The sequence below is a fragment of the Dama dama genome, chromosome 9 (genome assembly GCF_033118175.1).
Source record: "Dama dama isolate Ldn47 chromosome 9, ASM3311817v1, whole genome shotgun sequence".
Classification (NCBI taxonomy): domain Eukaryota; kingdom Metazoa; phylum Chordata; class Mammalia; order Artiodactyla; family Cervidae; genus Dama; species Dama dama.
Genome location: NC_083689.1, coordinates 68,081,681 through 68,108,453, shown reverse-complemented (window position 1 = coordinate 68,108,453; position 26,773 = coordinate 68,081,681). Strand labels below are relative to the sequence as shown.

At 47.4% G+C, this 26,773-nt stretch overlaps 2 protein-coding genes across 5 annotated transcripts in view; one reads left to right on the top strand and one right to left on the bottom strand.

Moving 5' to 3' along the window:
* Positions 1 to 26,773, bottom strand: part of LARP1 (La ribonucleoprotein 1, translational regulator) — an 83,115-nt gene that overhangs the window by 12,765 nt on the left and 43,577 nt on the right. For 2 of the 4 annotated variants that reach the window (XM_061151801.1, XM_061151797.1), the window contains exons 2-8: positions 6,545 to 6,606; positions 6,205 to 6,270; positions 5,116 to 5,290; positions 4,089 to 4,217; positions 3,813 to 4,013; positions 3,551 to 3,713; positions 2,585 to 2,729 (exon numbers count right to left, since the gene is read on the bottom strand). In XM_061151801.1, the coding sequence (XP_061007784.1) occupies positions 2,585 to 2,729; positions 3,551 to 3,713; positions 3,813 to 4,013; positions 4,089 to 4,217; positions 5,116 to 5,239 (762 nt within the window). In that variant the 5' untranslated portion in view covers positions 5,240 to 5,290; positions 6,205 to 6,270; positions 6,545 to 6,606. The remainder of the gene's footprint in view (positions 1 to 2,584; positions 2,730 to 3,550; positions 3,714 to 3,812; positions 4,014 to 4,088; positions 4,218 to 5,115; positions 5,291 to 6,204; positions 6,271 to 6,544; positions 6,607 to 26,773) is intronic. The other 2 variants (XM_061151798.1, XM_061151799.1) reach the window with 2 other exon arrangements.
* LOC133062593 (large ribosomal subunit protein eL37-like) lies at positions 25,114 to 25,795 on the top strand. Its single transcript, XM_061151802.1, has one exon. The coding sequence runs from the start codon at positions 25,170 to 25,172 to the stop codon at positions 25,461 to 25,463; it is 294 nt and encodes a 97-aa protein (XP_061007785.1). The 5' UTR covers positions 25,114 to 25,169; the 3' UTR covers positions 25,464 to 25,795.

Here is a 26,773-nt window from a genome sequence, read left to right as displayed (position 1 = left end):
ATGGGGAGTAGAGAAGAGTTTTCTTTTCAAATTCTTTTAAATGGAAAAGAAAAACATTCCAACATGTGACAACATACTCTGTTGGTGAGGCTGGGCAAAGAGGCATTCTCATACACTGCTGGTGAGATTGCAGAAAGCATACCCACTAGAAAGGGAATCAGGTAACAGCTAGCAAAATTATATACGCATGTGCCCTTCAGTTCAACCATCCCACTCCTACACCAAAGACACACTGGCTAAACCACGAAAAGATATATATACACAACTGTAAATAAGAACGAGGAGTATCTTTCTTTTACCACTACCACTACTAAGTGGCCAGCTCCCAGATACATTAACTGAAAGCAAAAAATGGTGAAGAAATACATGTTACCATTCATCTAAGAAAGGGTAAGTATATAATACAGAGAGGCATTTACTTATTTCTTTTTTAATGGGGGGATTCAAAAAAGTTTGTTTATAGTAAAAGGGGAAAAAGTATTAAGAAAATCTTTTAAGTTGGACTTTCAACATACCATTTGCCTTTGGAACCACATAAATATTTTATATAAATGTAAAACAAGTAAGAAATTAGGGGTAAGAAAGCATTCCCAAAAATGTGAGAGCAAAGCAAAATTACTAAAACTAATATGTACACAACCACACAAAAATTATTTCAACTTAAGAAAATAGTCACTGACCGTAAAAATGGGGAAAAAAAATTTTTAGAAGTAGGAGTGGTACTGTAAGCATAATGTGTAGAGTAAAACAAATGAACAGTTTATGTTGATGTTGTTTGGAATCAGGATTTTTGGCATGGGAGAAAGTAATAGTTACAAACATAAAAGATCCTTGGGTTAAGTAAAGACACTGTAGAAATATTAACAGAAAATATCAATGTAATCTCATGATGTATTTAAAAAAAAAAAAAAAAACAACCAATTGTAGCAATAAACACCCTATAATTCAGGCTGTGATATCTAAATATCAGAATTACCATTTCCCCAAAATAAAGGACCTAGAGTGTCTTAAAGAAAAAAAAAGGCCATTCCAGATCTGAGGCAACAAAAGTACAAGATGAACCAAGGTCCCACTGGCAATGATTTGATTGAGCATAATAACTACAATAAATGAAACAAAATGCTTGAATCTACTAGTCTGTAATGACACTAAAACAAAAACACAAACTGAAACCTTACCAGTTACCTTTGAAGGTTATTAGCGATCAGCTCATAATTTTGAGAACTGGTTAACAACGGAAAAGATCAAGCACTTAACTGCCCTTCCTGTACAAACTACACGCTGCTTTTTTTTTTACATGCTTCTTGGTAACCAAATAGCTGATAAGGCAAAGCACCTCCTTAAAGAGTTATTCCAGCAAACGAATACAGACATATAGAACATAAACATTTTATAGTTTCTTTCTTTTTTTTTTTTTTAATAATTTTATTTATTTCTGGTTGCACTGGATCTTCGTTGCTGTGCAAGGGCTTTCTCTAGTTGTGGTGCTCAGGCTTCTCACTGTTGCGGCTTCTCTTGTTGCAGAGCTCAGGCTCTGAAGTGCTGGCTTAATAGTTGTGGCACCCAGTCTTAGCCGCTCCGAGGCATGTGGAATCTTCCCCAACCAAGAATCGAACCTTTGTCCCCTGCATTGGCAGGCAGGTTCTTCTCCACCGTGCTACCAGGGAAGTCCCATTTTATAGTTTCTAATGAAGTAACAGGTAATGACTTACAGCTTATATGACAAAAAAGAGAACCAGGTGAAGCATTCATTAAGTGCCACCTGAGAGAATATATCACTATCTATAAAGTATTCTCCACAAGGAGGGAGAAAGGAAGAAAAAAACCTGAATCTGATCAGGCCTCTCAATCACTAATTTACAAAAAATCTGGAATATGGAACATGTAAAATGTACCACTGTGTCCTATGGAAAATTCTACAAGCTGTATAATCTAGCATTCCAACAAAAAACTGCAAGGGAAGAGAGAGAGGAAGAGATATCCTAAGACAATGTATTGATCTTATTTGGATCCTGATTCACAAACTACTGAAAGAAAACTTCTGAAATGGGGGGTGAATTGACAACTGAACAAATATTTGGTGATATTAAAGAATCATTAATATTTTTACATGCAATAATGATATAGTGAGTACTTTTCTTTAACAGGTCTTTATCTTTTGGAGATAAATTAACTGAAACATGGATAAAATGTCAGATTACTGGAGATTTTCTTCAAAGTAATCTGGGAAAGGAAACAGATGAGGAGATAGACGGAATAAGACTGGCCATGAATTGATAGCTGCTGAGACTGGGTAATGGGCTCATTACACCACTGGATTGACTTTTATAAATCTTCCATGTCTGATGTCTTCCATGATAAGGGGTGAGCGACAGAGGGGGAGGAAGGTGAGATAGAGAAGGGAAGGGAACGGGAGGAGGAGAGAGAGGGAGGGAGAGAGAGAGAGGCTGGCCAAGCCTTGGAATCTTAGCACAAGTAATGAGATGAGGACTCTTCTGGGGTTCCTGGGCTTGACCCAAACTCCAGCTCCTTAAGTAAGGATCTTTCTTTCCCCTCCACCCCAGCCCCAGGGAGGGAGACATACCGCAAAGATGAGTGAAATGTCAGTGGTAAGGGCCTGCACTCGGTGGAAGGACGCAATAAGTGTCATGGGAAGGAAACCGTCAGCATCCATTTTTCGTCGCAGGAAGAAGTCTCGCTCTAAATTGTCCACGCTGAAGTAGTATTCACTAGGTGGAGGGGAGAAGTGTGATTGCTCCATCATGTGAGAATATGCCTTCTTTGTTCTGTACATTCCAGGAACCTGACACAGCCTCCGACCAACCCTGTCCCTCTGTATTTACAATCTTAAAGGCTGGAAAGAGATGATGTTATCCTCCCATGGCTCCCTAACCTTCGGTCAAACTGTCACCCTCTGCCCTTCAGCCTCTTGGTATACCTGACAAGCTCCTCATCCTTTAAAATCCAGTCCCAATACTGTTGGTCACTTTCTCTTCTGCTCCTAAACTGCTTATCACACTCTATTGCAACGATCTCGTTCCTTGTATGGCTCCCCTCACCTGACTGAGAGACAGTCCATTAGAGAGGTTAGGAGTTAAAGTTTTGCAAGTCAGACAGGAACAGACTGAAATCTGTGCCTTGCCACTTATTAGTTGGGCAAGTTACTGGGCCTGTTTACTTATCAATAAAAAAGGGATAAAACCCAGTTCATAAAAATTAAATAGGTAACTCCATAACCAAGTAAGAGAATGCCTATGAAGCTGAGCACTGAGCCTCATCAATGAGAACTCAGTGTCTATTAGCATTCTGACAACGCTGCCATTACAAACAGAGGCCCAACGGGAACAGAATCTAGACATTTTCTTTCCTTTTAAAAACACTAACTGATTAATTTTTAAAACAGAAGTGCAGTTCCCTCAAATTATCTTTTTTACCTCCAGCCAGAGGCAGCAACCACTGTGATCCCCAGAAGGGCCTGCACAGCCCTACTCCGTCCTTGGGCACCCCCAACCCCACCGTGACTCCAGAAGGAAGACGCCCAAACACTCACATCTGGCGTTTGATGTAGTCTTTAAGCAACTCCTGGTCCACGCTGTAAAGCTCAGTGCTGCTGACATTGTCAAAATAGTAGGTGATGTTGTTCATGTACTTGGGGGTGCGAGGCCCCTCCGCACCATCAAACTTTCGGTAGCCAAACTGGTAGTCAAAATGGGCTATGGGGGGAACAAGCACCATGAGGGAGAGGAGATCCCCGCCCGCCGCCCCCACTGAACTCCCTCAGACATCCCGGAGCCCAAAGGGGCCTCACGTACTTCGAGTGCCACCCCGTCCGCGTCCCCGTCCGCGACCACGCCCCCGTCCACGGCCACGGAAGGAAGCCCGCGCCCCACCAGCCCCATCACTCTTCACACTCGATGTCTCATCCTGGTCATGCCAGGCAGGCTCCGATTTGGTCTCTGGTTGCCAGGCTGGAGTGGGGGGGGCCACGGGCACGTAGGTGACAGGCTCAGATCCTATGGGGAGAGGGGCATCAGATCAGGCCTGAGGGTGAGCCCCAGGCCCAGGCCCTCCATAGTGGGAGCGCATACCTTTGATCTCCCCGCGGCTGGTGGGGGTGTGTCGTGGCTCTGGAGGACGAGCAGGGCGTGAGACCAGTTTCTCTCTGGGCACTTCCGGCTTCATGTCTATTTGCAACGGAACCCACTTGTGTTTGTTCCCTGGAGAACAGCGTGGGCACAAGAAAGGCTTGAAGGAGAGGCCCCTCCTGCCCATCTCTACCCCCAATCCTCTGTCCCTGGCAGGGCTTTCATTGCCCCCTGGTCACCTCAGGCAAATGCCTTTCCCTCACTGGACCTCATTTTCATCTCTAAAATAAGAAGGCAGTGGATTTCAGTGTGATGGACACTCTTGATTGACTCCCAACACTGATTTCTCCAGAGCACATGCTCTACAGCCAGACACATGGCAGCCTGGAATCAAGGCCACACCTCCAGGCTCCCCTAGATACATGCCGAGGAGAGCTGAGTGGAAGCAGTCAATTCTACGGTGCATCCCTAAAAAGCAGGGAGCTATTCTCCCTTTTCCCCATCCTGCTAAGTAGAGTGAGTCACCTGGAATGAGAAGAGCCAACACACAGCAAGACAAAGGGATGAAAGAGCTGCCATTCTAGGCCTGGCCTACTTCTACCATGCTATCAAGTGAAAGAAACAATCTTCCATATTGGTTAAACCACTGTTCTTCTAGATACGTATGACAGCAGCCAAACATGTATCCTAGCCATCTCAGCCAGAGCAATGGGATCTCCTGTATTTAAATGCAATCTAACACAAGGCAGCAATACATCAAGAGACACGAAGAACACACTGTGGGAGGGACCCCCTGTCTTCTGCATTGCTTGAGCCCCAGTGCTGAGGACAGGGCTTTCCAAATGCTGGTTACAGCAAAAGAAATGGTGGACACATAGTTGGAAGGAAGCTTGCCAGCCCAGCAGCCTACACCCATAAAACTCCCAAGCACTTTTGGGGGGCTCCTAAAATTGCTCCAGCAGCACTTGAGTTCTCACATTCCCTGATTCTGCCTGCTACCTCCTCCCAAGTCCTGCTCCAAGCCACTCACCTTTCTTCTTCTGTCCCCCTCGCTGGCAGTCCTCGTCCCCATTCTTCTCCTCCCCCGATTCATCCGATTTGGTTTTTGGGCTCTCCTTACTATCGCTCCCCTCTCCTTTCTCCTGTTCCTTCATGTCCTTTTTGGGTGGTAGCTTGCGGGCAGGCTGAGACTTGTGGGCCTGTGGCTGCAGCAGGAAGCAGAGAACAGGCAGGTGACGTGCATCTGAAAGCCACTCAGGATGGGAAGGAAGGGAGCTCCCTGTTACTGCAGCACGTGATGCAGGTTGGGGTGGATGTATCCTATGGCTCTGTTTTCACACCTGACATGCCTTTGCTGGGAAGAGTGGTCAAACAGGCGACAGGCGGAGGACAACCTGCCTCTCCAAGTCCCTTAAGTCTAAATGAGAGAGACAACCCCTCGACATGGGCTGTGGTCTGCAAAGGCCAGCTGTTTACTCCCTACAACAGGACCATGTGGTTTGAATCACCTGTGGGATGGAGGAGACACTGGCCTCTGGTCTGTCCACACCAATCCTGTCTGTGAACAAAGTCCAGTGGCCCAAGCCATTGAGGAACCTTGCTGTCGGCCCAGAAAAAAAATGCTGGGGAGGAAAGGACTGATCAGGGGTCCACCTTCTGCTGGGGCTTAGGAAAGCTATGTAAGCTTCCCCATAACCTGTGTTCTGGAGGTGGGTACTTGCCCTAATGACCATTCTGTTGCACTTACAGGCAATCCAAGTAGAGAACACAGGTTTTAGATATGACACACGTGACTTTCAATCCCTGCCTGGCCATCCAGGACTAGTGATTAACCTCCCCTCCAGGCCTCAGTGGCCTCATCTGTAAAATGGGAATTACCGAAGGGCCTATCTAGGAGTCATTGAGGATTAAGTGAAATGATGGATAAACTGCACTTGGCAGTCTCTGTCACACAGCAAAGGCTCAAAGGATGACTCTTAGCTATTTCAATGTTGCCCATATTTTCCAACCACTCCTTTTAAAAAAACAGAAAATTAATACCCAAGGCTCTGAAAGCTTGCGGCCAAATGTGAACATGTAGATGGAGTTCAAACCTGCCCATCCCTCCCCACAGACTCACCTGCACAGTCTTGTGGGCTATCTCTCCAGGTGTTGGCCAGTTGATTGCATCTCCAAAGTCACCAACCTGCAAGGCACATTCTGTGAGGGTTCCAGGGTAACCCTGCCTCCACCATTCAGGTCCTCATCCAAAATACAGCTCCACCAAGAGATCATAAGCCAAAACCAGTCTGACCACGAGAATCATCCACAACAAAGACCCAGAAAAAGTGCCTCTGCTATTCAGAGAGAATCCAGAAATCCCCTGCAGCCCAGAAGCACTCACTACAACAGAAAAGAGGCTACCACCTCCATCCAGGAAGCCCACCCCAACCCCTGGGTTGCCAACTCATGTTTCTTACCTTGCCACCTTTGCGCTGTTTAGGAACTGCTGCCCTCACCACCTTGGCCGGGGCAGAATGTTCTGTGGAAGCAAGAAAGGAGAGGTGGTTATACAGCGCCCATCAGAGAGGGCCCCAACCAGCTCCTCACCCTCATCACTGCCCCACGCCACCAAGCAACCTGCAGGTTCCCACAGACGGAAGACGTGGTGGACCGAAGGAGGACACATGCTCAAACTCTTTATTTTCTGAAGAAATCATGGAAAGTGAGATCATGGAAGAAGCAGGCAGCGAAAACCCCAGGAATTCAACACTGGTCTCTCACAGCTCTTACCCTCTTGTGTAAGGGGGACTAAGGCCTGGAGACTCCAGGTCCATAGCAGGATTTGCTTTATAGTTCAGGGCTCCTGAATCACAGCAGATCCCATAAAGGAATCTGAAAGACTCTCTTTGGCTCAAACATTCTAGAAGTCTTTGTGTGAGTAGACTTAGGAAGGCAAGACAAAAACCCTAAGTGGGCAATCAAGAAGTCCAAGACCTCTTCTAAGGCCTGTGCATCAGAGCCAGCTCTGTCCTCACTGATCTGTGGTCGCCAACAGGAAGATGTGCCTGCCTTCCAAGTTTCCAGAGGAAAAGTGAGACCATCATCCCCCACATTTTACTCAATGGTTCCACCTTTAGGAATTTATCCTAATGATACAAATTAGACACGTGTTAGACTTATGTGCAAAGATGCTGAAAGAGCTATTCATAATTTCAAAAAAACTGAAAATAATGTCTAACAGTAGTGAACTGGCTAAATAAAAGCTGAGCAACTTCCAGAGTGTTCTTAAAATGATAATGATCTCTACTGATATGAAAAGATAAACACAGTAAATGAAAAAAATTATAATCCCATTTTTGTAAAATAAATTGAAAAGGTATACATACAGATACACATAGTAGGAACTCTGGAAAGACACACAACCAAATATTACCAGGACATAAGTAGTATATCTACAGTGGTTTAATTGTGTTTGGGATTCTCCAGTAGTTTCAACCAGGGTAAAGAGGAGCTTTCTATTTTTATTACTTTTAATTTTTATTTTTGGCTGTACCATGCATCATGCAAGGTCCTAACTCCCTGACCAGAAATCGCACCTGCAGCCCCTGCAATAGAAGTGCAGAGTCTTTAACCACTGGCCAGCCAGCAAAGTCCAGGGGCTTTTTAAAAATGGGAAAAAAAAAAATTTTTTTTAAGGAAGTGGTTCTAGTAAGTCTGGTCCTTTCTACACCTACACTTGTTTTTCCAAGTTGGTTCTGAAGACCAGGAGTTTCTGAACCCTTCCTTCCCAGAGACCCATAGGATAAGACACAACCTGGGCCTCTGCTCACCCATCCCTTTCCCACCACTGTTGGCCAGCCATGCCAGGACAAGAGCTGCCCCCAGTCCCTGAGCAGAGAAATTTGTCCAGCTGGTCTCAAAAGGAATGTTCCATTTCTTGATCAGACGCTTGTTCCCTTAATGAGAAGAGAGTCCTTGCCTGATGCCTAACTGTGAGGCCACTGAATTCTTGGCTTCCACCCCACACTGGAGCCACTGCCTCCAGACACTTCACATGCCAAAGGAGAGCCAGAGCTCTATAACCCAACCCACAGCAGCCCCCATTCCCAGCGCTGGGCAGTGGGGAACCAGAAACCCTCTCTCGGTTCTAAGAGGGTGGAGCCCGCAGGCCCAAGAAACTCCTTACTCCACACTGATTCTCTTGCTAACTCTAGTTTGGCCCAGAGCAGCCTAATACCACGCAGCTCCCTGATGAGGACCAGCAGAGGCAGCTGTTAGAAGATCAACTCCCTCAATTACACATGAGCTATGGCAGTAACCACTTCTCCAGGGACCCAGCCTACAGACCCCCAAAACACTCCCTGCACGCTACCAGGACAAGAGCAGGCCAAAAGGCCGGCACCATCAACGTCATTATCACGAAGGTGGAATGGGAAATCAGATTCAGAGAGCAAAGTACTCTACCTGAAAAGGTTTAAGGCAAAGTTTTGTCGGGTCATTGTCTTATTTCCTCTAATAAAAACTCTTTCAAAATTGGGAAGAATCAGATCCTGTAATTACCTTGCCTAACATCTTGTTCAAGATCACAAATGGTAAAGTACTGCTAAAAGTTCAGACTCTCCTTAATGGGAGTGCCCTGCTACCACTAAAATACCCCACTGATTCCCTACTCCCCTACCAATCCCAAGCTGACCAGGGGAATGTGGCTTCTCTGGGCACACCCAGGAAAATCAGTCAGTCAGCCCTTTGTTAAGTTTGCGGAAAAGGCCCCATTCCTAGTTAGCCTCCCTCTATCCCAAGGACCCTCAGTACCCTGTTCCTGCTCTGCTCTCAGGTAGGGCCTCGGGCTGCCCCTGCTCTAAGGAAGAATAAAATTACCCAGAGAGACAGAGAAGTACTTTAGGGACAGAGAACCACTGCTACCTTTAAGCAAAATCCCTAGCTCTGTTAAAATCCCACAGGGCCTAGGGAAACCCAGGAAGGCTCGGATGAGCTATTGTCAGGCCCTGGGGGCAGGCTGGAAAAAAAGACTAGGCTTTCTGGCTTCAATTACACATCCTTTTCTGGGTCCCCTCCCAACTATCCACCTTCACCAGCCGCATGCACATGTGTACAAACGTGGGCACACACAGTACAGCCCCACAATATATAGGGCCTAGCATCTAAAATGCCTCCCAATGGAAACCAATCTTTTATGCGAGAGGCCAGTCCTTATGTCCAGCACCACTGCCAGCCACCACTGACCCAAGCCCAGCTCGGGACACACTACACTCACCACCTCGCATGTGCCCAAGAAAACAGCTGTAGGACAGGAGAGCAGCAAAAAAAAAGGTCCGTGGTTCTGATTTCTTCTGTTCAGATAGGCAACTGAGGCTCCCAAAGGGTAGTGAGGGGCTTCCCCGGGGAAGAGCCGGGATGGGCACTCGCAGCCTCAGCTCCCTCTGTCCAGTGCGCCTTCCAGCTCACCAGGGATCCCACGTGTCCACTGGTGGGACATGGGTCAAAAAGCCTTCCCGGTGCAATCTCAGAGCACCGTCCTGCCCTCCTGGTGAAGAGTCACTGATGTCAGGAGAGGTTCCCAGGCAGAGGTGTGGTGAGGTGGGCTGAGGTGAGCCCAGCACTCAGGGGGAGGAGGATGGCAGGCAGCGGCTCTGTGTCTCCCCACTCCAGCAAGGCAAGGAGGGGTTAGGCGGGATACGGAAGAGGCGAAAATGGAGTCTGCTAGGAGCCAGTACTGAATGTGATTGGGGGTGGGGGGGGGGGTGGGTCAAGGGACTTTCTATAAACACACACTCATTCGTGTATTAAATGAAGCACACAGAATCTCTCTGTGCAGACAAGGGGGGTGGGGGAGAGAACAGGGAGGCCAGGAGATTTTTTGTGAAGCTTTATCTGATCAGCAAAGTCACTATTTTCACTTAAGACTGTAAGTGGTGAAGAGAAGGGGAGCTAAACCAATACCCTCCTCTCCCAGAGCCTGGCTCTTTTTCCACACACTGCGCCCCTGCCCCCCCAAGAGAAGGGCTGGCTCCAGGGCAGGTCTCCCCAGGAGAGAGGAAAGAAGGAAGGGGGGGGATTTGCCTCAGTCCCCAGGGCAGCTGTGGTATAAATCCCTGCCACATCAGAGAAAGGAAGAGCAGAGGGAAGGCCTGAAGTTCCTTTCAGCTGAAGAAATTCAGCCACTCCACCTTTTTCTCAGCACAAAAGAGGAAGAGAGCCTGGCCTCAAGGAGTCTCTGTGTGCCTACAAACAGGCTAAGCCCAAACACACCTGGTATAAACCCAAGTAAAAACACAAAGGATGGGAGACCCCTGAGCAACACAGGAGTTAGGAGCACTCAGCCCCAACATGGTCGAAAAATCCAACTGGACATCACGCAGTACTGCTTTTACATTGAGAATAACCACATATTAATGGACCCACAGTTCAAACTTGTATTGTTCAAAGGTCAAGGCCATTTTTTAAAAAATTACTTTTCATTTATTTACTTTTGGATGCACTGGATCTTCACTGCTCTGTGTGGCGAGCAGGGACTACACTCCAGTTGTGCTGAAGCAGCTTCTCTTGTTGCAGAGCACAGGCTCTAGGGCATGTGGGCTTCAGGAGGTGTGGCTCTTGGGCCCTAGAACATGGACTCAATAGTTCTGGCTCACAGGCTCTGTTGCTCTGTGGGATCCTCCTGGATCAGGGATCAAACCCATGCCCCCTGCATTTGGCAGGTGGATTCTTACCCACTGCGCAACCAGGGAGGTCCCAACTGTATTTTCTACACTGCTATGTTCCAGAAAGAGCCTAAAGCTGCTGACCCTTTTGCGGGGGGGGGGGGGGGGCTACCTAGAAGGGCCAGATGTAAGGTCTTATGGAGCAAGGACTTGGTGAACTAGCAAGAAACCAGGCAAGGATTTTGGGGGGGAAGGTATGAGGATATGAGTCAAACTCATCAGGTTATAGAAAAAAGAACTGATAAGAGGGGGACTTCCCTGGGGTCCAGTGCCTAAAACTGTGAACTCTTGATCCTGGGTTCAATCCCTGGTCAGGGAACTAGATTCCTACTCTTCAAAGAAGATTGAAGACTCTGAGTGCCACAACTAAGATCCGGTACAGCTAAATAAATAAATAAAGACTAGTAAGAGGAAGCGAAAAGCTGGAAATGAAACTGAGGGATGAGTGTAGGTGAAAAGTGAGATGGGGCTGGGCTAGATGGGAGAAGGCTTGAAGGATGGGGCTGGCCAGAAGGAACTACTAGATTTCATGCCTTAGTGCCAAGAGAATGGGGGAAGGCCAAACATTTATTTTGGGGCTGGCATTATCTCCTGGAGATTAGCGAAGTATCTAAAAAGGCTGAATTTACCCTGAGTGCAAAGAACTTCTGCCTTGGGGAACAAGGTCATTTGTTAGGGGCTGCATTAGTGGCATTCGTACCCACCTGCTGACCTCTTCCTATGGCCATTAGGTCAACGTCTTGAAGAGACAACCAGATCCCAGGAGAATACCCTGGCTCTGTGCTCTCACTGTACTGTGTTAGCTGCCTGGTTACTTATCTATTCTCAACCCCACCCCACCCCCCTTGACAGCAGGTACCAGGCTGTTTTCATAGCAGTGATTCTGGCATCTAGCTCAGGACCTGGCAATACGGCTGAGCTTTGCTGTTCCAAGTGCTAGTTTCTGAGTCAATGGCCTCAATCCTCAGCCTTTAGCTGGAGCCTTCCCCCAGGCAGAGAAACAAGTGTCACAGGCACTGCTGGGTCCCAGCAGAACCTAGTCTAGACTCCAATACTCATCAACTGTATAATCTTGGAGACACTCCCTACCACCCACCCTCCCTGGGCCTCCCTCACCTTCCTTAACTGAACACAGGATATTCCTATCTAGAGGGAGAGGGAAGAGAAGGTAAGATCGCAACCAATGAGACTTCTCATCAGAGCAGAAGAGATGCTAGCACCAAGCTGTGGTCATAATAATGTTAACAGTGAGCACTTATGAGATGCCATGCACTGTTCTAACACTGAGTTAGTTCCTCTAACTGGTCTCATTTTACAAATGAGGAAATGAAGGAACACGGTGGAAAGGTTACTTTACCAAGATCACAGCCTGCAAGCAATAGAACAGGACTTGAAGTCAAGCAATCTGACTCTAAATCCTGTGCTTTCAACCACTAGCAGGAGGGTCCAATTTAACTCCTTATTGTGGTCAATAGGGTAGGCCCTCAAATCGCCCTACACACTGGAGAAAACCAAGGCCCACTACAGGGAAATCTAAGGTCATGGAGCAAGGCAAGCGACATTCCTAGGATTGAACACTGGCAACTTGACAACCCCCTTCTTCCCCACCCAGAGAGAAGCAAGGGAAACTGCCCCCAAACACATTTATCTGGCACCCCCACAGTCCTGTGAGGGAAGAGACATTGCCTCTAGGCCCTCCCCCGAGTTCCCCCATTCCTACCTCTGCCCCAATTTGGGTGGGGGTCAGGGACAGGCGTCCAGCTGACATGGATTCTGCCCCCACCACTGCCTGAGCTGGAGCCCAGGACCCTCACTGCGGAAGGCAGAGAAACCATTAAGGGAGAGTGCAATGCCAACAGGAGTCTAGATTATATCACCCACCTGTGCCCGTCCCTCCCAGGCCAGCCTGGGGGCGGAATCAAAAAAGTCTGGTGTATTCTCAGCTGTTATCCAGCCTGAGGGTGCGGTGGGGTCATAGAGGAGGAGTTTGGGGACGACCCACTTTTCATCCCACCCCCACCCGGCATGAACTCTCATCTAAAGAGTAAAAAAAAAAGCTTTGTTAACCATCCTCACCTTGTTCACTGATTCCTACTGTTGCCACCACTTTTCAGACAGCTCTCTCTGACCAGCTTTCCCACCCTGATTTCCCCTAGACGTGAAGAGGAAACACAGGAGGGGGCTGAAGAGTGCCCTTACGGAAAGGAGTGAGAGGAGAGAGGAAACCTTCAGAAGTCCAGCTCATGAGGCTCCGCTCAAAGCAAGCTCCTGAAGAGTCTGTGCCCCTTGGGCCTGGGAGGAGGAGCGCAGGTGGCAGGCTCTGGTCACAGGACGCCGCCTGGTCCGGCCCAGCCCGTCAACTATCTTTAGCTGGCGGTGACCCTTTAGCCTGCGGTGACTCTCTCTGCCCAAGTAAGCCGCCCTGGGGTGGTCACGCCCACTACCAGTACCAGTCCCTGAAGTCCTGCCCCAAAGCTAATTAATAATCATCACAGCTGAAATATACCAGCAGTCGGTGAAGCCTCTGGCCTTCAAGTGCCAGCTCCCTGGACCCAGCCTTTCTGAAGGGCACATTTGGTTCTAGTTAGAACAGTAATCCTAATAACCACCTTTTACTAAGTGCTGACTAGGCGCCAAAAACTGCTCTAAGTTGCTTTGTGCTATTTCATGTAACTGCCTCAAAATGACATTCTGGTTACTTGGAAAATGAAACTGAGGGAAAAGATTTGCCCAGAGTCAGAGTATATATACTGTGTGACATTATTCACAGATTTCAGCGTAAATTCTTCTCAAGGCCTTTCTTAATCGCCCAACTGGCAACTCTGGATCAAGTTCTAATTCAGTCTATCATGTGGGGTCTTCAGAGCACTCATTAGCCCCTGAAATGTTTGCATTTGTATGCATCTCAACCGCACCAGACTAATCAATTACTAAGTCCATACACTATCCACACAAACTGCTCACACGCAGAGGCTCATTTACTTTTCACAATCACTCTAGGAGACAGGTAAGGTGATGATGACTCCCAGTTTATAGATGAGGAAACTGAGGCTCAGAGAGGCCACCTGCCTTAGGTAGACTAAAACCCAAGTACAGTTTGACTCCACCTTGGGCTTCACCAGCCAGCAACATGCCCTATATAGGCAATGACTGGGATTTCCACAAGGGTAGGGATCTTTCTGCATTGTTCACTGGCCCCTGGAACCCAGGACTGCAGCCTGTTCATGGCTGGCCCACAGTAAGTATTTGCTGAATGAAGAATTTTACATTGCTACGGGTGCTTCTCAAAGAACTTCCAGAGCATTCTTCTCTGGGTAAAGAGGTTAATTACCCCTTTGCATTATGTCTGAAGAGCACAGCTGTGCAGCCGGGCAGCTGCAACCCCTTTGGAGTCTAAACCTATGCCCTGCTCTCCTTCAAGTTGGAAGCAGTGTGCTTCAGCCCAAACACCAGACATCAGCTGTGGAAAACAGAACAGAGAGTGTGTGCGGCAAACAAAACAGCCCTGGAACTACCCAGAGGTCCCAGACTTCAGACATAAGCCTCCAGGCCCCGGGCCACGTCATAAATCACACGGCTGGCTGGTTGGCATGGCAAGCTGCGAAGTACGGACACCAGCTCAGAGGGCAGCACCCCCTCAAGGGCAGTCGCCACACCACACAGGAAGACAAGCTTATGTTGCCAGAGCATCTGAGTTTTCAAGAAATACAGAAAAATAAACTTGGTGTGGAACAGTAATTTCCTGCTTTCTAAATACTGTTAATGAATTCACATTAAAAAACAAAACTTTTCCAAGCTATACCCAGCCTGTGGGCTCCTGCATTGCTCTCCTAAGCCCTGAGGGGCAGGCCCATCATCCAGCAGCCAGGCCCTGGATTTCAGAGCCAATCCCCAGGCAGGCTGCAATGCTCTGCTGCCCCACTGACACCATCATCCTCATGCAGGAGGCTGCTGACATCAAAGCTCCTTTTTCCTCATGCCTGTGGTCACCTACCACCTAAGGTAACACAAACTCATTTTAACTGTCCTAAGTCTAAGGCATTCTCTGCTGCAAGAGGCTTCTGAATCTCCAAGAAACTACTCTGGATTAACCCTGTTACTGGGGAGAGAGGCTGGAAGGGACTTGAGAACTCACACCACTGTTCGGACAGGAAAACTAAGGCCCAGAAGGGACCGGGCTGTGCCCAGCGCCCAGTAACTTGTGAAGCTGGCACTGAACAATTTTCTGCCTTGTCATTCAGGGTTTTTCCCACAGCTCAGGAAGCCACTCAGCAACACAACTGCACTAATTCACAGCCTGGGGGTGGGGGTGAGGGGGCGGCAGGACCTCAGGGACCCAAGCATTCCAGGTACTGCTCCCCACACCCACTGATGACGCCTGTTAACAGAGACCCAGAAGTCCCTGTTTTCAAGAACAGCTTCTCACATGGAATTGGACTACATGACAGAAAAGGAGGGGTGCTCTGGCTGAAGTGGATCTGGGAGGGTAGGGCCCCACTTTCACCAGTGACCTGACTTCTCCAGGGAAGGCTCTCGGCCCCTCTGGAAGATGTGCGGCAGGCGGGCCCCAGAGGGCCTGACCAGCCATCTATCCAGTGAGGCAGGCTGGGCATCCTCACTGACCCTGTTTCCTGCTCTCTGAAAAGCTCAGATCCTAACAGCTCCAGCCCTGCAGGTTGGGGACACTTGGCAACGGGAAAACTTCAGCAGAAATAGTAGAGACTTGCCAATAATTCCCCTAACCCAATTTAGCCAGACTGGCCTTGCTCCCCACTAAAGCAGGTGATCTGTCTCTGCTGCTGAGTCTGGGCCAGCCTTGGAGGCCTCTTCATACATAAGAAACCCCAACTGGGACACTGTGGATAAGGAGGCAGGCTGCCCTTCCAGCAGAATCCACATCCTGGCTCACTGGTGACCTAGTCCACTCCCTCCCCTCTTCAGCAAACATAGAGGAGACGTGACCCCTACATTACCTGTCTACCCCACCAAGTAGGCCCCTGGACTAAGAGGCAGGACAGAGCAGCTATCCCTGACTTGGGAGTCCACCTAAGAATGCTCTAACCACCAGCTGCCATCAAAATAAGGAACTCATAAAGCCAGGGGAGATGGTCTTATCTGACCAATTTCTCATGCGGCTTGTAACTCGATAGGCATTAACAGGGCCAAAGAGGAATGAAAGCCAAGCAAGCAGGTTCATCAGGAAGCAGAAAAGCACCTTGCATGGAAGATCCTAGAGTAAGACTTAACCTCTCACTTTCTGAAACTATGAAAGGGGTTCATGGTGCCTGCCAGCTCACAGGATTGTTTAACAGCTTAAATTAAGGGCAGAAAACAGAAAACTAGCATAAATGCATCTTTAAATGCACTTTTTAAATTATTAAAAATAATTATTTAAAAAAATCTCTGAGTCAATTACTGAATCTGGTGCTTTAATAAAAAAAATTTTTTTAAGATTATAATTTGCCAGATTTAGCAAATTTCAGGTAAATAATAGTAAATTTTTATATTAATTATGTCCCATGCAATATTTGGGACACCTTATACTAAAAAACTTATTTGCTGTTTATCTGAAAATCAAATTTAACTAGAGATCGTGTATTTTTAATAGCTAAATCTGGCCACAGTAGGAAAGAACAACTGCCCATGTTCTGCGACAGTGAGTGAAGTGTTCAGGGCATGGGGCTAGTGATCGGAAGACTGATACCAGTCCTGGCACCAGCACTACAGCCCTTGTTCTTGGGGCCTGGAAGAATTCCCCTCTAGGTGGCTTCAGTTTCTCTACTAAAGTCTATGCTTGGGGTGTGAAGATCCAGTCATCTGCACCAACATCCTTTAATTCTATCCTCATACTCACTGATCACCCTAACCACAACCTTATATGAAGCCAGTTTCCCAAGGGTACAATCTACCTCTGACACCACTGCTACAAATGACTTGGGCCCTAAGATTTCAGGATGCAAAAAAATTATCACCTGAGGAGCTTGTCAAAATACAGAATCCTGGGTCCCACCCTCCAGAGATTCTTGCTCTGGAACAGTGGAACCAGGAATCTGCTTAGTAATTCTAAGGTAGGTTTTCTCTGGACATACCTGAAGTTATAGAAATGAGTTTCACCTGCTAATTCTGACAGGGCTTACTCAGAACCACAACACTGCATTTAGTATTTTAAAGAAAATGTTTATGAAGCATAGTTGATTTACAATACTGTGTTAAAGTTTCACATGTACAGCAAAGTGATTCAGTTATATATATATTTTTTCAGATTTTCCATTATAGATTATTACAAGATAACAAACATAATTCCCTATGCTATACAATACAGTAATCCTTATTTGCTTACCTATTTTATATATGCTAAGTCACTTCAGTCATGTCTCTTTGTGACCTCATGGACTGTAGCCCACCAGGCTTCTCTGTCCATGGGATTCTCCACGTAAGAGTACTGTGGTGGGTTTGCTATTCCCTTCTCCAGGGGATCTTCCTGACCCAGGACCCAGAGATCAAACCTGGATCTCCTGCATTGCAGGCAGATTCTTAACTGCCATTTGAGCCACCTTGGGAATCACATTTTATGGAGAGCAGTGTGTTAATCTTATACTCCTCCTTTCTCTCTCTCCTTCCTCCAAATTTGCTTTCGGTATCTGTGAGGCTGTTTCTGTTTTGCAAGTAAATTCATCTGTATTTATTTAGATTCTACAAAAGTGATATAATACTAGTCTCTTTTTGTCTTACTTTAGCATGATAATCTCTAGGTCCATCTATGCTGCTGCAAAAGGCAGTATTTCATTTTTTAAGGTTGATTAATCTTTCATTGTATATAGGCACCATCTTTATCCATTCATCTGCCGACAGACACTTCAGGTTGCTTCCATGTCTTGGCTATTATAAATAGCACTGCTATGAACATGGTGGGGGGGGGGGGTTATGTGTATCTTTTCGAATTATAGTTTTGTCCAGCTATGTGCTCTACAGTGTGATAATTGTATTATAGGGTAGCTCTATTTTTAGTTTTTTAAGAACCTTCATATTGTTTTCCTGTGGTGGCAGTACCAGTTTACATTCCCACCAACAGTGTAGGAGGGTTTCCCTTTCCTCCATACCCTCTCCAGCATTTATTATTCGTAGACTTTTTGAAGATGGCCATTCTAATCGGTGTGACGTGATACCTCACTGTAGTTTTGATGCTGAGCATCTCTTCATGTGCCAATTGACCATCTGTGTGTCTTCTCTAACAAATGCCTACTCAGGTCTTGTGCCCACTTTTTTGACTGGGTTGTTTCTTTTTTGGTATTAAACTGTATGAGCTATCTGAATATTTTGGAAATTAACCCCTTGCAAGTTGCACTGTTTGCAAATATTTTCTCCCATTCCACAGGTTGTCTTGTTTATGATTCCCTCTTGTGCAAAAGCTCTTAAGTTTGATTAGGCCCCATTTGTTTATTTTTGCTTTCAAGGCCTGGGAGATTTTTTAGTATTAGTATTTTAGAACTGACTGGGCTTCCCTGGTGGCTCAGTTGGTAAAGAATCTGCCTGCAATGCAGGAGACCGCCTGCAATGCAGGAGACCCAGGTTCGATCCCTGGGTCGGAAAGACCCCCTGGAGAAGGAAATGGCAACCTATTCTAGTATTCTTGCCTGGAAAATCCCATGGACAGAGTAACTTGGCAGGACGTAGTCCATGGGGTCACAAAGAGTCAAATACAACTGAGTAAACCACACCACTTTAGAATCAGGGTGTGCTTCTTAAGAAACGGTAGTGGGTACAAGGGTTCTTGTTCAATGCTTTTTCTTTTTGTATTGTATTAAATATTGAATAATGTCTTGAAAAGAAAAATACATTGCAGAACTATTCTGGTGGAAATGAAACTGAAGTCTCCTTCTTCCCACTTGACCTCCCACCCTTCTGGAGTCCCTGGGCAGAAGGCTGTATACAAACCCCTCACCCTCATGACTGTGGAAACAGGAATCGTGAGCTAGCAGGACTGTAACACCACTTCCATAAGCTAAGAACACCTGAGAATGTGGGGGACCTGGGTTAAATGCAGATTCCTGACTTCCCCCAAGCTCCAAAAAGCAGTTTGCAGAGAGAGGCAAAGCATGGGCATCTGCATTTTTAACAAGTTTCCTGTGCAATTCTGATGCCAATTAGTGTTTGAGAACTGAGCCGTCAATGAGTGAGACTGAAGGGACCTCTGGTCTCAAGTGCCAATCCACGGTCTCACACGTACGGACTCGAAGTGCAGACAGGAATTAACCAGCTCAGAGGAGCAGGAGGGAGCGAGTTTTAATTACACCACAGAGAGCAGTCAGAGGAGGGCTGCACCAAGGAGCTCATCCACTCTTCACCACCATCCAACTTCTAGCATCACGGACCAAGACCTGGCAGGCCAAGAAGCCACAAGTGAGCCAAGTGTCTTGACAGACGTGAGTTCACAAAAGTCAGTCTGGGCTGAGCTCAAGGGTCAGTTTCACAATGAGCCCCCCACCTGTGGCTGTGCTACAAGGAGAATGAAGGCTCTGAAGGGACCTGTCTGCCTCTTTCTTACAGCTCCCACTCTCCCTCTAAACCTTGCTGTTCGCTCACCCAGTGCCCTGAGGTTTGGATCCATTACATGATAATGGCTACCACTTACTAAGCATTTACCTCAGGCCTCCTGCTGTAGGCCTTCTGTGCTTTTTCTAATCCTCCCAAGGGTGAAGCTATTCCAGTTTTATTGGAGGCTAGGTGGCCAGCCCAAGGTCACACAGTGAAAAGGGAGCTGACACCAAGGATCTGAAACTGAAAGCCCAGGCTTCCCTAGGTCTCAGTACTGCCAGAGACGGATACTTGGTTGAGATCCCAAAGGGCTCCAGCTCAAGCAGACCCTACAAGGGACTGAAGCCATCAGCACCAGAATCCACTTCTCTGAACCTATTAGCTCACCTGCCAGACAAGGATAATGCCATTTAGCACCGGGGCCACGGGCAAAGCACAGCCAGGAATCAGAGCACTCTTCATTGCAAAGGCAACGCTCTAGGGCGGCCTGTAACCCAAAGGCCTGGGCTCTGGCTACACCAAGCCCAGAAGAATTCTGCCTCCTCCAGCAGATGAGAAAGGGGAGGATGGAGGAAACTGCAAAGATCCCACAGGACAAAAGACAGACTACAGAGAGAAAGGGAAGTAGAAAAGCAGAGGTTTTGTAGGTGCTGCTTCAGGGCAAAGGGGAGAGCTTAAGAGAGCAGAAGCTACCCATTCAGGTAAATTACCCTTTCTGTTTCCTTGGTGACTCATCGGTTCATAAGGTCTCCCTCATCCATCACTGCATCGAAGTCTCACAGTATCAGTTTGAGGTAGGAAGGGTAGACATGCTTCTCCCCAGATGACACAATAAGACAGAATTAAGACTCAGTGAGCTTCCTGGTTTGTTCCAAGAACATCAACTTGTTTTTAAAGACATCAGCCCTGGGCTCCTGCCACTCTATCATGAAATGTGACCACTGACATGAGGGGTTTTATGTGCCAGGCACTAGAGAAATAAGAGTAAACAAGACAGTCCCTATCCTCTGAGGGCTCAGTTTATACAAAGCCTTAATCTGAACTCTACCTGCAACTGGTTGATCTCAACTGCTTGGGATGCTGTACTGAGGAACCTCAGTCAACAGACTCAGGAAAAGCCTGTGATCCATTAGCAATGTCTGTTGTGAGCAGGAGAAGGGACAGCAGTCACAAACGTATTTATAATTCCAGTTTGGTAACCACTGAAAAATGCTCTTCATCTCAACAACCATTCAGCCCATACCACATATTGTGGATACACAAGTGGGTAAGACTGCCAAGGATCCAGCCCAAGAAACCGATGACCGACCTGAGAGCTGACATGGGTGGTGGTGGATTCAATGCACTTTCCCTCCAGGGACCACTCCGTCCTCATCCAAGGTAAGACCTACAACCCTTAGATCTGACCTCTTTCAGAGATTAAGGCAAGGCCCAGGAAAAATAAACTGCAGAAACACAAATGAGAATTACAGAATGGATATCTCTGGGGAAAGCTCACTGGGCTGGCTCCATCCCCAAGGTCAGCCCAGATCCCCTCCTCCATTTCATCAGCAGCAGCGGGGCAGTGCAATGGTTAAGAATGACCCTGGGCTCCAGAGTTCCAGCTCTGCCACTCCCATCTCAGTGACTCTGGATTTCTGTAAATGTGAACAGTTTCTAACCTACTGGGATTCTGAGGATTAAATGAGCTGCTATTTTTTAAGTACTTGGGGAAGCATGTAAGTCTTCGTTTTGTGTTAGTTATTATTTGGAAGTTTAGGTGTCTCTGGTAAGACTACTGACAAATTTTTCTACTCCATCTCACTCACTGGTGAGCCTATTAGGTACTTAATCCTGTATGTTTCTTAGCGCTCCTCATCCCTCCAAGAACCACGTTTCAAGCTCTGTCTTGAAGAGTAAGGCAGGGTTGTGGGGGCCTGGGGGCTGTTTCTAGGAAATTGAGAGCATTCTAAGCAATACCTCCTCCACTTGGGCAGGTTTTCCCTGGCCTTCTCAGGGCTCAGGGTGTATCAACAGCTGGCCCAGTGTAGGGAAGAAAGCTGAAGGCTTGTGTCTGGAGGACTGAGTCACAGAATCTGCACTAGGTCACCATGGGGTGCGTGCCTCCAGGTCGAGTCCTCTTCTAACCTCCTACAGCACCAAGCACTTGCAGGGCCTCACATGTCTCTATCCTTGAAGAAACGAGGCAGAAGACAACAGAACTAGCACAGGCATCCTGATTCCTTTGGAGCCACCCAGGAGACACTGGTTAACAGATAACCTCAGCTTTCTGCAAAATAAGAAGTGATCAAATGGCTTCCAAAGCCAAACTGCACTCTGACCTTCCTCAAGTTTAGGATCTCCAAAGAGCTGCCACCTCAGAGAGGCAATGGCAGTGATGAAACAAGTCAGGGACTGGGACAGGGAAGACCTGGAATGGCAGAGAACATCCCAGAGCAACTGGAAGCCCAGCTGCAGCCAACAGGGAACTTCAGCAGCCTCTCCACTCCCAACCAGGAGTCTAGCATTTCCAGACTGCCCTCACACTCCTTTCTCCTGCTCAGCAGACAAACTGCTAAGCCCAGGGCAACTCGATAAAGTCAAGTATCCTTCCACAAATGGTTATGGAGCCGTAATACTATCAAGCCCTTAAGTATGACTGTCACTGTGCTAAATGTCTCCCTTGCAATATCTTACTTAATAATAGACTGATGCTTATCTTTTTTGACTCTCCTGGATTTTTTCCTTATTTGTTGTGCTTTAAAGGGGTGGGAGGACTAGCTCTGCCAGTTTTTAATTCTGACCCTGGGCAATTCCCTTCATCTCCATGACCCTATAGAGAAGGAATTTCTCCATAAAAGGGGGCCAATTACCACCCACCTCAAGGGCACTGTGAGATAAGAATAAAGAAGTGTTTCGTAAAGTTTTAAGGTCTAACCAAAGGCAGTACCAACTGTTCCAACCAAGGACTTGATGAATAAGACTACACCCCAGGAGTAATCAAGGATGGTGGCTTAGAATCCTCAGCTCTGGCAGTCCACCTTGGACAGTGTCCCACCTCAGCTCCTCAGAGCTCCCAGCGGAGTACAAACCTGCCAACTCCTGGTACCTGAAGCAGACCCCTCCCAGCCTTTGGAGGCCTGGCTCAGGTCTGCTGGGTGCTACAGTAATGGGATAGAAGACTGGATATCCTGAATCCACCTAGCCTTCAAAACCCCAATCATCAGAAATCTGACCACCTTTATCTGAAACCCAACCCATGGGCTGCTGCTCATCCCAGTCCTCCTATAAAAAGGCAAGGGGGTGCACAGAAGCAGGCTAGTGATATGCCTAGAATGCAGCCCCATTTTACAGGCTGAAAATCTGAGGCAAAGATTTGGGTGTGGAGGAAGAAGGGAAAAAAAAATAAAACCAGGCTCCTACAAACCTCAGACCTGCTAAGAAATGAGGTTCTTGCCACAAAAGTGGTCTCGTGTGAAACCGGCCCTGCACTAGGGCAACAGCACTGTTCTACAGACTAATCAATTATTTAGAGATTTCTAAGTCCTGACCTCACCCAGGCCAATCCATGCATGTTCCCTTCTGCACTCACTCTGGCCCTGCTGGTTTTTGTCCCATTGCTGGTCAGCCTCCACTGGGGATGTGCTGTGGGCTTTGGGGGGCATCCCAGGACAAGCCCAAGTGGAGGGCTCTGCCCACCTCTTACTGGTTTCCTTTGTGCTTTGGCTAGTTACAAACCCAAGCAAGTAAGCTGTTGGAAGTCAGCTGAGTGTGGTGGAAAGAGCACTCAACTGGGCATTAGAGTGTTGGGTTTTAAACACCGCATCCTGTACAACAGCCTTGGTCAGCCAACAGCATCCCCTGTGTGGGCCTGCTTCCCTCAGCAAACAGTGGTGTGCGTGCGCTCACACACAGGGTGCAGATCAACTCTAGGTGCCTGCAGGGGCAGTGGAAGAGCAGGGGCTCCCGCAGAGAACCAGAGCATGTGCATCTGCACTGGCAGGAATGAAGCGCTGGCCAGCTCCTTAACCTTCCTCACCAGAAAGAGGGGACCCTCCTTACCAAGGTGGCTTTGAGGGTCCTAAGTGCCTTTGAAAGCCTCTGTTTCTAAGTCGGGGGGAAATTTTGGCTCACAAAATATTATAGCCCTATTTTTTAAAAAGGTGTGTGCATGCATATAATATATACAAAATATATATACATGTGTGTGACTCAAGAAGAAAAAATCTAGAAATATGCTGTCAAATACAGTAGTCACTAGCCACATGTAGACACTGAACACATGTAATGTAGCCAGTCCGAACTGAGAAGTAAGCACTTTAAGTATAAAAGATATACCAGATTTCAAAGACAGTCTAAAGAATAATTTTTATACTGATTACATGCTGAAACGAAAATATTGTATCTTGGCTGGGTTATATTAAGTTGGTTTCACCTATCTTTCTTTTTAAAAATATGGTTACTAGAAAGTTTTTAATTATATATATGGCTTGCACTGTATTTCTATTAGGCAGCAATTGATCTAAAAAGGTATAGCTTAGTAGTATTTATGGCGGTTGGTGGAACAGATTATGAAGGGATTTATTTTCGCTGAAACACATTTGGACATCTTCCTACAATGAATTGGTGCTGCTTGAATAAGCTGAAAAGATTTCCCCTTCAAAAGAAGTTAAAAGACCCAACACATAATAGTATTTCCCATCCCTTTTGATAACCCAGAGCCTGAGAGCTTCCCAGTGCCAGCAGAGAGTGGTCCCCACCCCTCCCACTGGCTGGGAGGCCATGCCCAAGAAACCACAAGGTCAGCAGGGCTCTTTCCAACAGGCTGCACGTGGCCTGAGAGAGCTGAAGAGGAACATCTCTTCCCCTCTGAGGAAAGAGGGGCCAGGGCTCCCCAGCAGAATCAGAAGTTCCAGGGCCTGGCCCATACCCACTGAGGGTGGCCAGGATGGGCAAAGCTGGGACCTCCAGGCTGGGCCACCAGGGCTTGCAGAGATTCCTGCTGTCTGAAGATCTGTGTGGGTCCTCTCTCTCCCAGAAAGTTTTTTTCAGGTGAAGTATGTATACTTCTGTGGTCCAGGAGAATGCAAACCCAGATGGTAAGTAAGGCAGAAGTCTGGATTCAGTCTGCCACTGGGCTGGAATCCCAGCTACTAACAAACTATGCAACCTTGAGCAAATTACTGAACCTCTCTGAACCGTGGCTTTCTGGTCTGTAAAACAGGATCAGCATTGTAGGAAGATCCCACAGGGATATGAATATTAACCAAGATAATGAAGATGTGTGTGACATCTTAGAATTTTGTTCATCACGAGAGAAGTGGAAGCTCTGGACAATCTGGCCTGGTTCCCTGGGGCATGTGCCTTCGACAAGGCAAGCTACCCCTGAGGTAGGTTTGAGGACCCCCGGCTAAGCCCAAGGGCAAGCTAAAGGCACATCAGCAAAGGATGGGCTATGCATTCATGAGCACGGGATCCAATCCCTCCATACAAATTGTGAGAGTCGAATGTCCAGCCGGGAGAAATGTGAGAGCCGGGCTGCAATCAGAACAGGGATCTCCAGACTTTCAGCTCTGGCAGTTCGCTCGACCCCACCCTGAAGTTCTTACCTGAAATAAAAAAGCCACTATAGCTTCTGACATGTCAGGAACAGAAAACTGTGACACAGACAGTCCACATCGGGCTCATGCCTGAGCCCATGCTGTTCCCCCTCCCCCTCCAGGACGGGGCCTGGGACAGGGCAGGGAAGTTGGACAACTCTCACACTCCCCCTGGCTCTGGGGCCAAGAGACTTTTGGACAGTATGAGAAAAGAGGAGGAAGTAAGAAATAGCAATCAGCTCTTTGGTCTCGGCGGCAGAAGCAAGATGACGAAGGGAACATCAACGTTTGGAAAGCGTGGGAGTAAGACCCACACGCTGTGCCGCTGCTGTGGCTCTAAGGCCTACCACCTTCAGAAGTCGACCTGTGGCAAGTATGGCTACCCTGCCAAGAGAAAGAGAAAGTATAACTGGAGTGCTAAAGCTAAAAGACGAAATACCACCGGGACTGGTCAGATGAGGCACCTAAAAATCGTATACCACAGATTCAGGCATGGATTCCGTGAAGGAACAACACCTAAACCCAAGCGAGCGGCTGTTGCAGCATCCAGTTCATCCTAAGGATTTCAACGATTAGTCGCGTAATAAATGTTCCGGCTTTTAAAAATAAAACAAAAAAGAAATAGCAATCAGAAAACTTCCTCTTAAAGTGACCTAGTCTGGAGGAGGCAAGGACAGGACATTAAGTTAGTCAAATGGCCCAAGGCACTATGCCATCATCTCTTCCTTTCCATCTCTTTTCTGGATGACTGCGGCAGTTTCTCCAGGGGTTTCCCTGCTCCTAACCTGGACTTTCTGCCCCACCGCAATCCACTCTCCACAGAACAGAGCAATCAGCTCCTGCCATCTCCTTCCTTGCTTTTGGAACAGCATTCAAACTTCCTAAGCTGGCCTCCAAAAGCCTCTCGGGTCAGTTCCTTGGAGAACTCTAAACTCATCCCCACCTAGCACCTGCTATTCCTCAACAGCAGGCTCCTTATCAATCCCATATTGGCCCACCCTTAGAGGTATTCACTGACACCTTGAATGAAGCTACCCTCGCCCACACAACCCCAAATCCTTCTCTCTTAGATACTGTTTCTTTCACAGCACTCACCACTATCAGAAACTGGCAAGTAGTACTAGAGATGGCAGCAAACTAACATTCCTCCCATTGAAAAGCAGGACCCATGTCCCCTCCCCTTCCTTCTCAGAGGGATCTGTGACTTCTACCAACACAGGATGACAAAAGCGATACTGTACCAAGTGCTCGGGCCCAGCACCTTAGAACACTGACCACATCTACTTCCTGTCTCTTGGAACACTCTCTCTGAGAGCCCCAAGCCACTATGTATGGATACTAAGTCCTACTACTTGGAAATCACAGTGGTGGGAAGGACACCTAAAGGCACTCCAGTTCTAGATGAACCCAGCCTTCCATTCACCCTGGCAAGGTTCCAAACATGTTGAGTTAAGTTCTGGTGGGCCCTGTGGACCAGGATCTGCCACCTCTATCACTGTCATGTAGAAAAGAAGAATTGCCTGGGCTAGCCAAGTTCAACTCCTACCCCATGAAATCAGTGAATAAAAAGGCTGTTTCTGATATAACTAGTAGCCCCCCCATTCCTCCCCAGTGAAGATAGCTGCGTGCCCTGCCGTGCCATCCACTTCATGGTGAGGTGTGGCTCCAGGATCTTGCTGCAGACATGAAAGCTCCCTCCATCCATTAAACCACCAACTACTGTTGCTGACTCCAGGCTCTTTCTTCGGTCTTGAAGCTGGGCAACAGAGGCCCTGCAGGCCTGTGAGGTACAATCCAACCACCATCAAAGAAGTAGTGTGACAGGTTAGTTAATCTTCAGTGGAGACCTCTTCTTAGAAAACACCAAAAT

Bases quoted from the DNA above. Each gene is read 5' to 3' on its own strand.
- LOC133062593 (XM_061151802.1), top strand. From the start codon at position 25,170: ATGACGAAGGGAACATCAACGTTTGGAAAGCGTGGGAGTAAGACCCAC.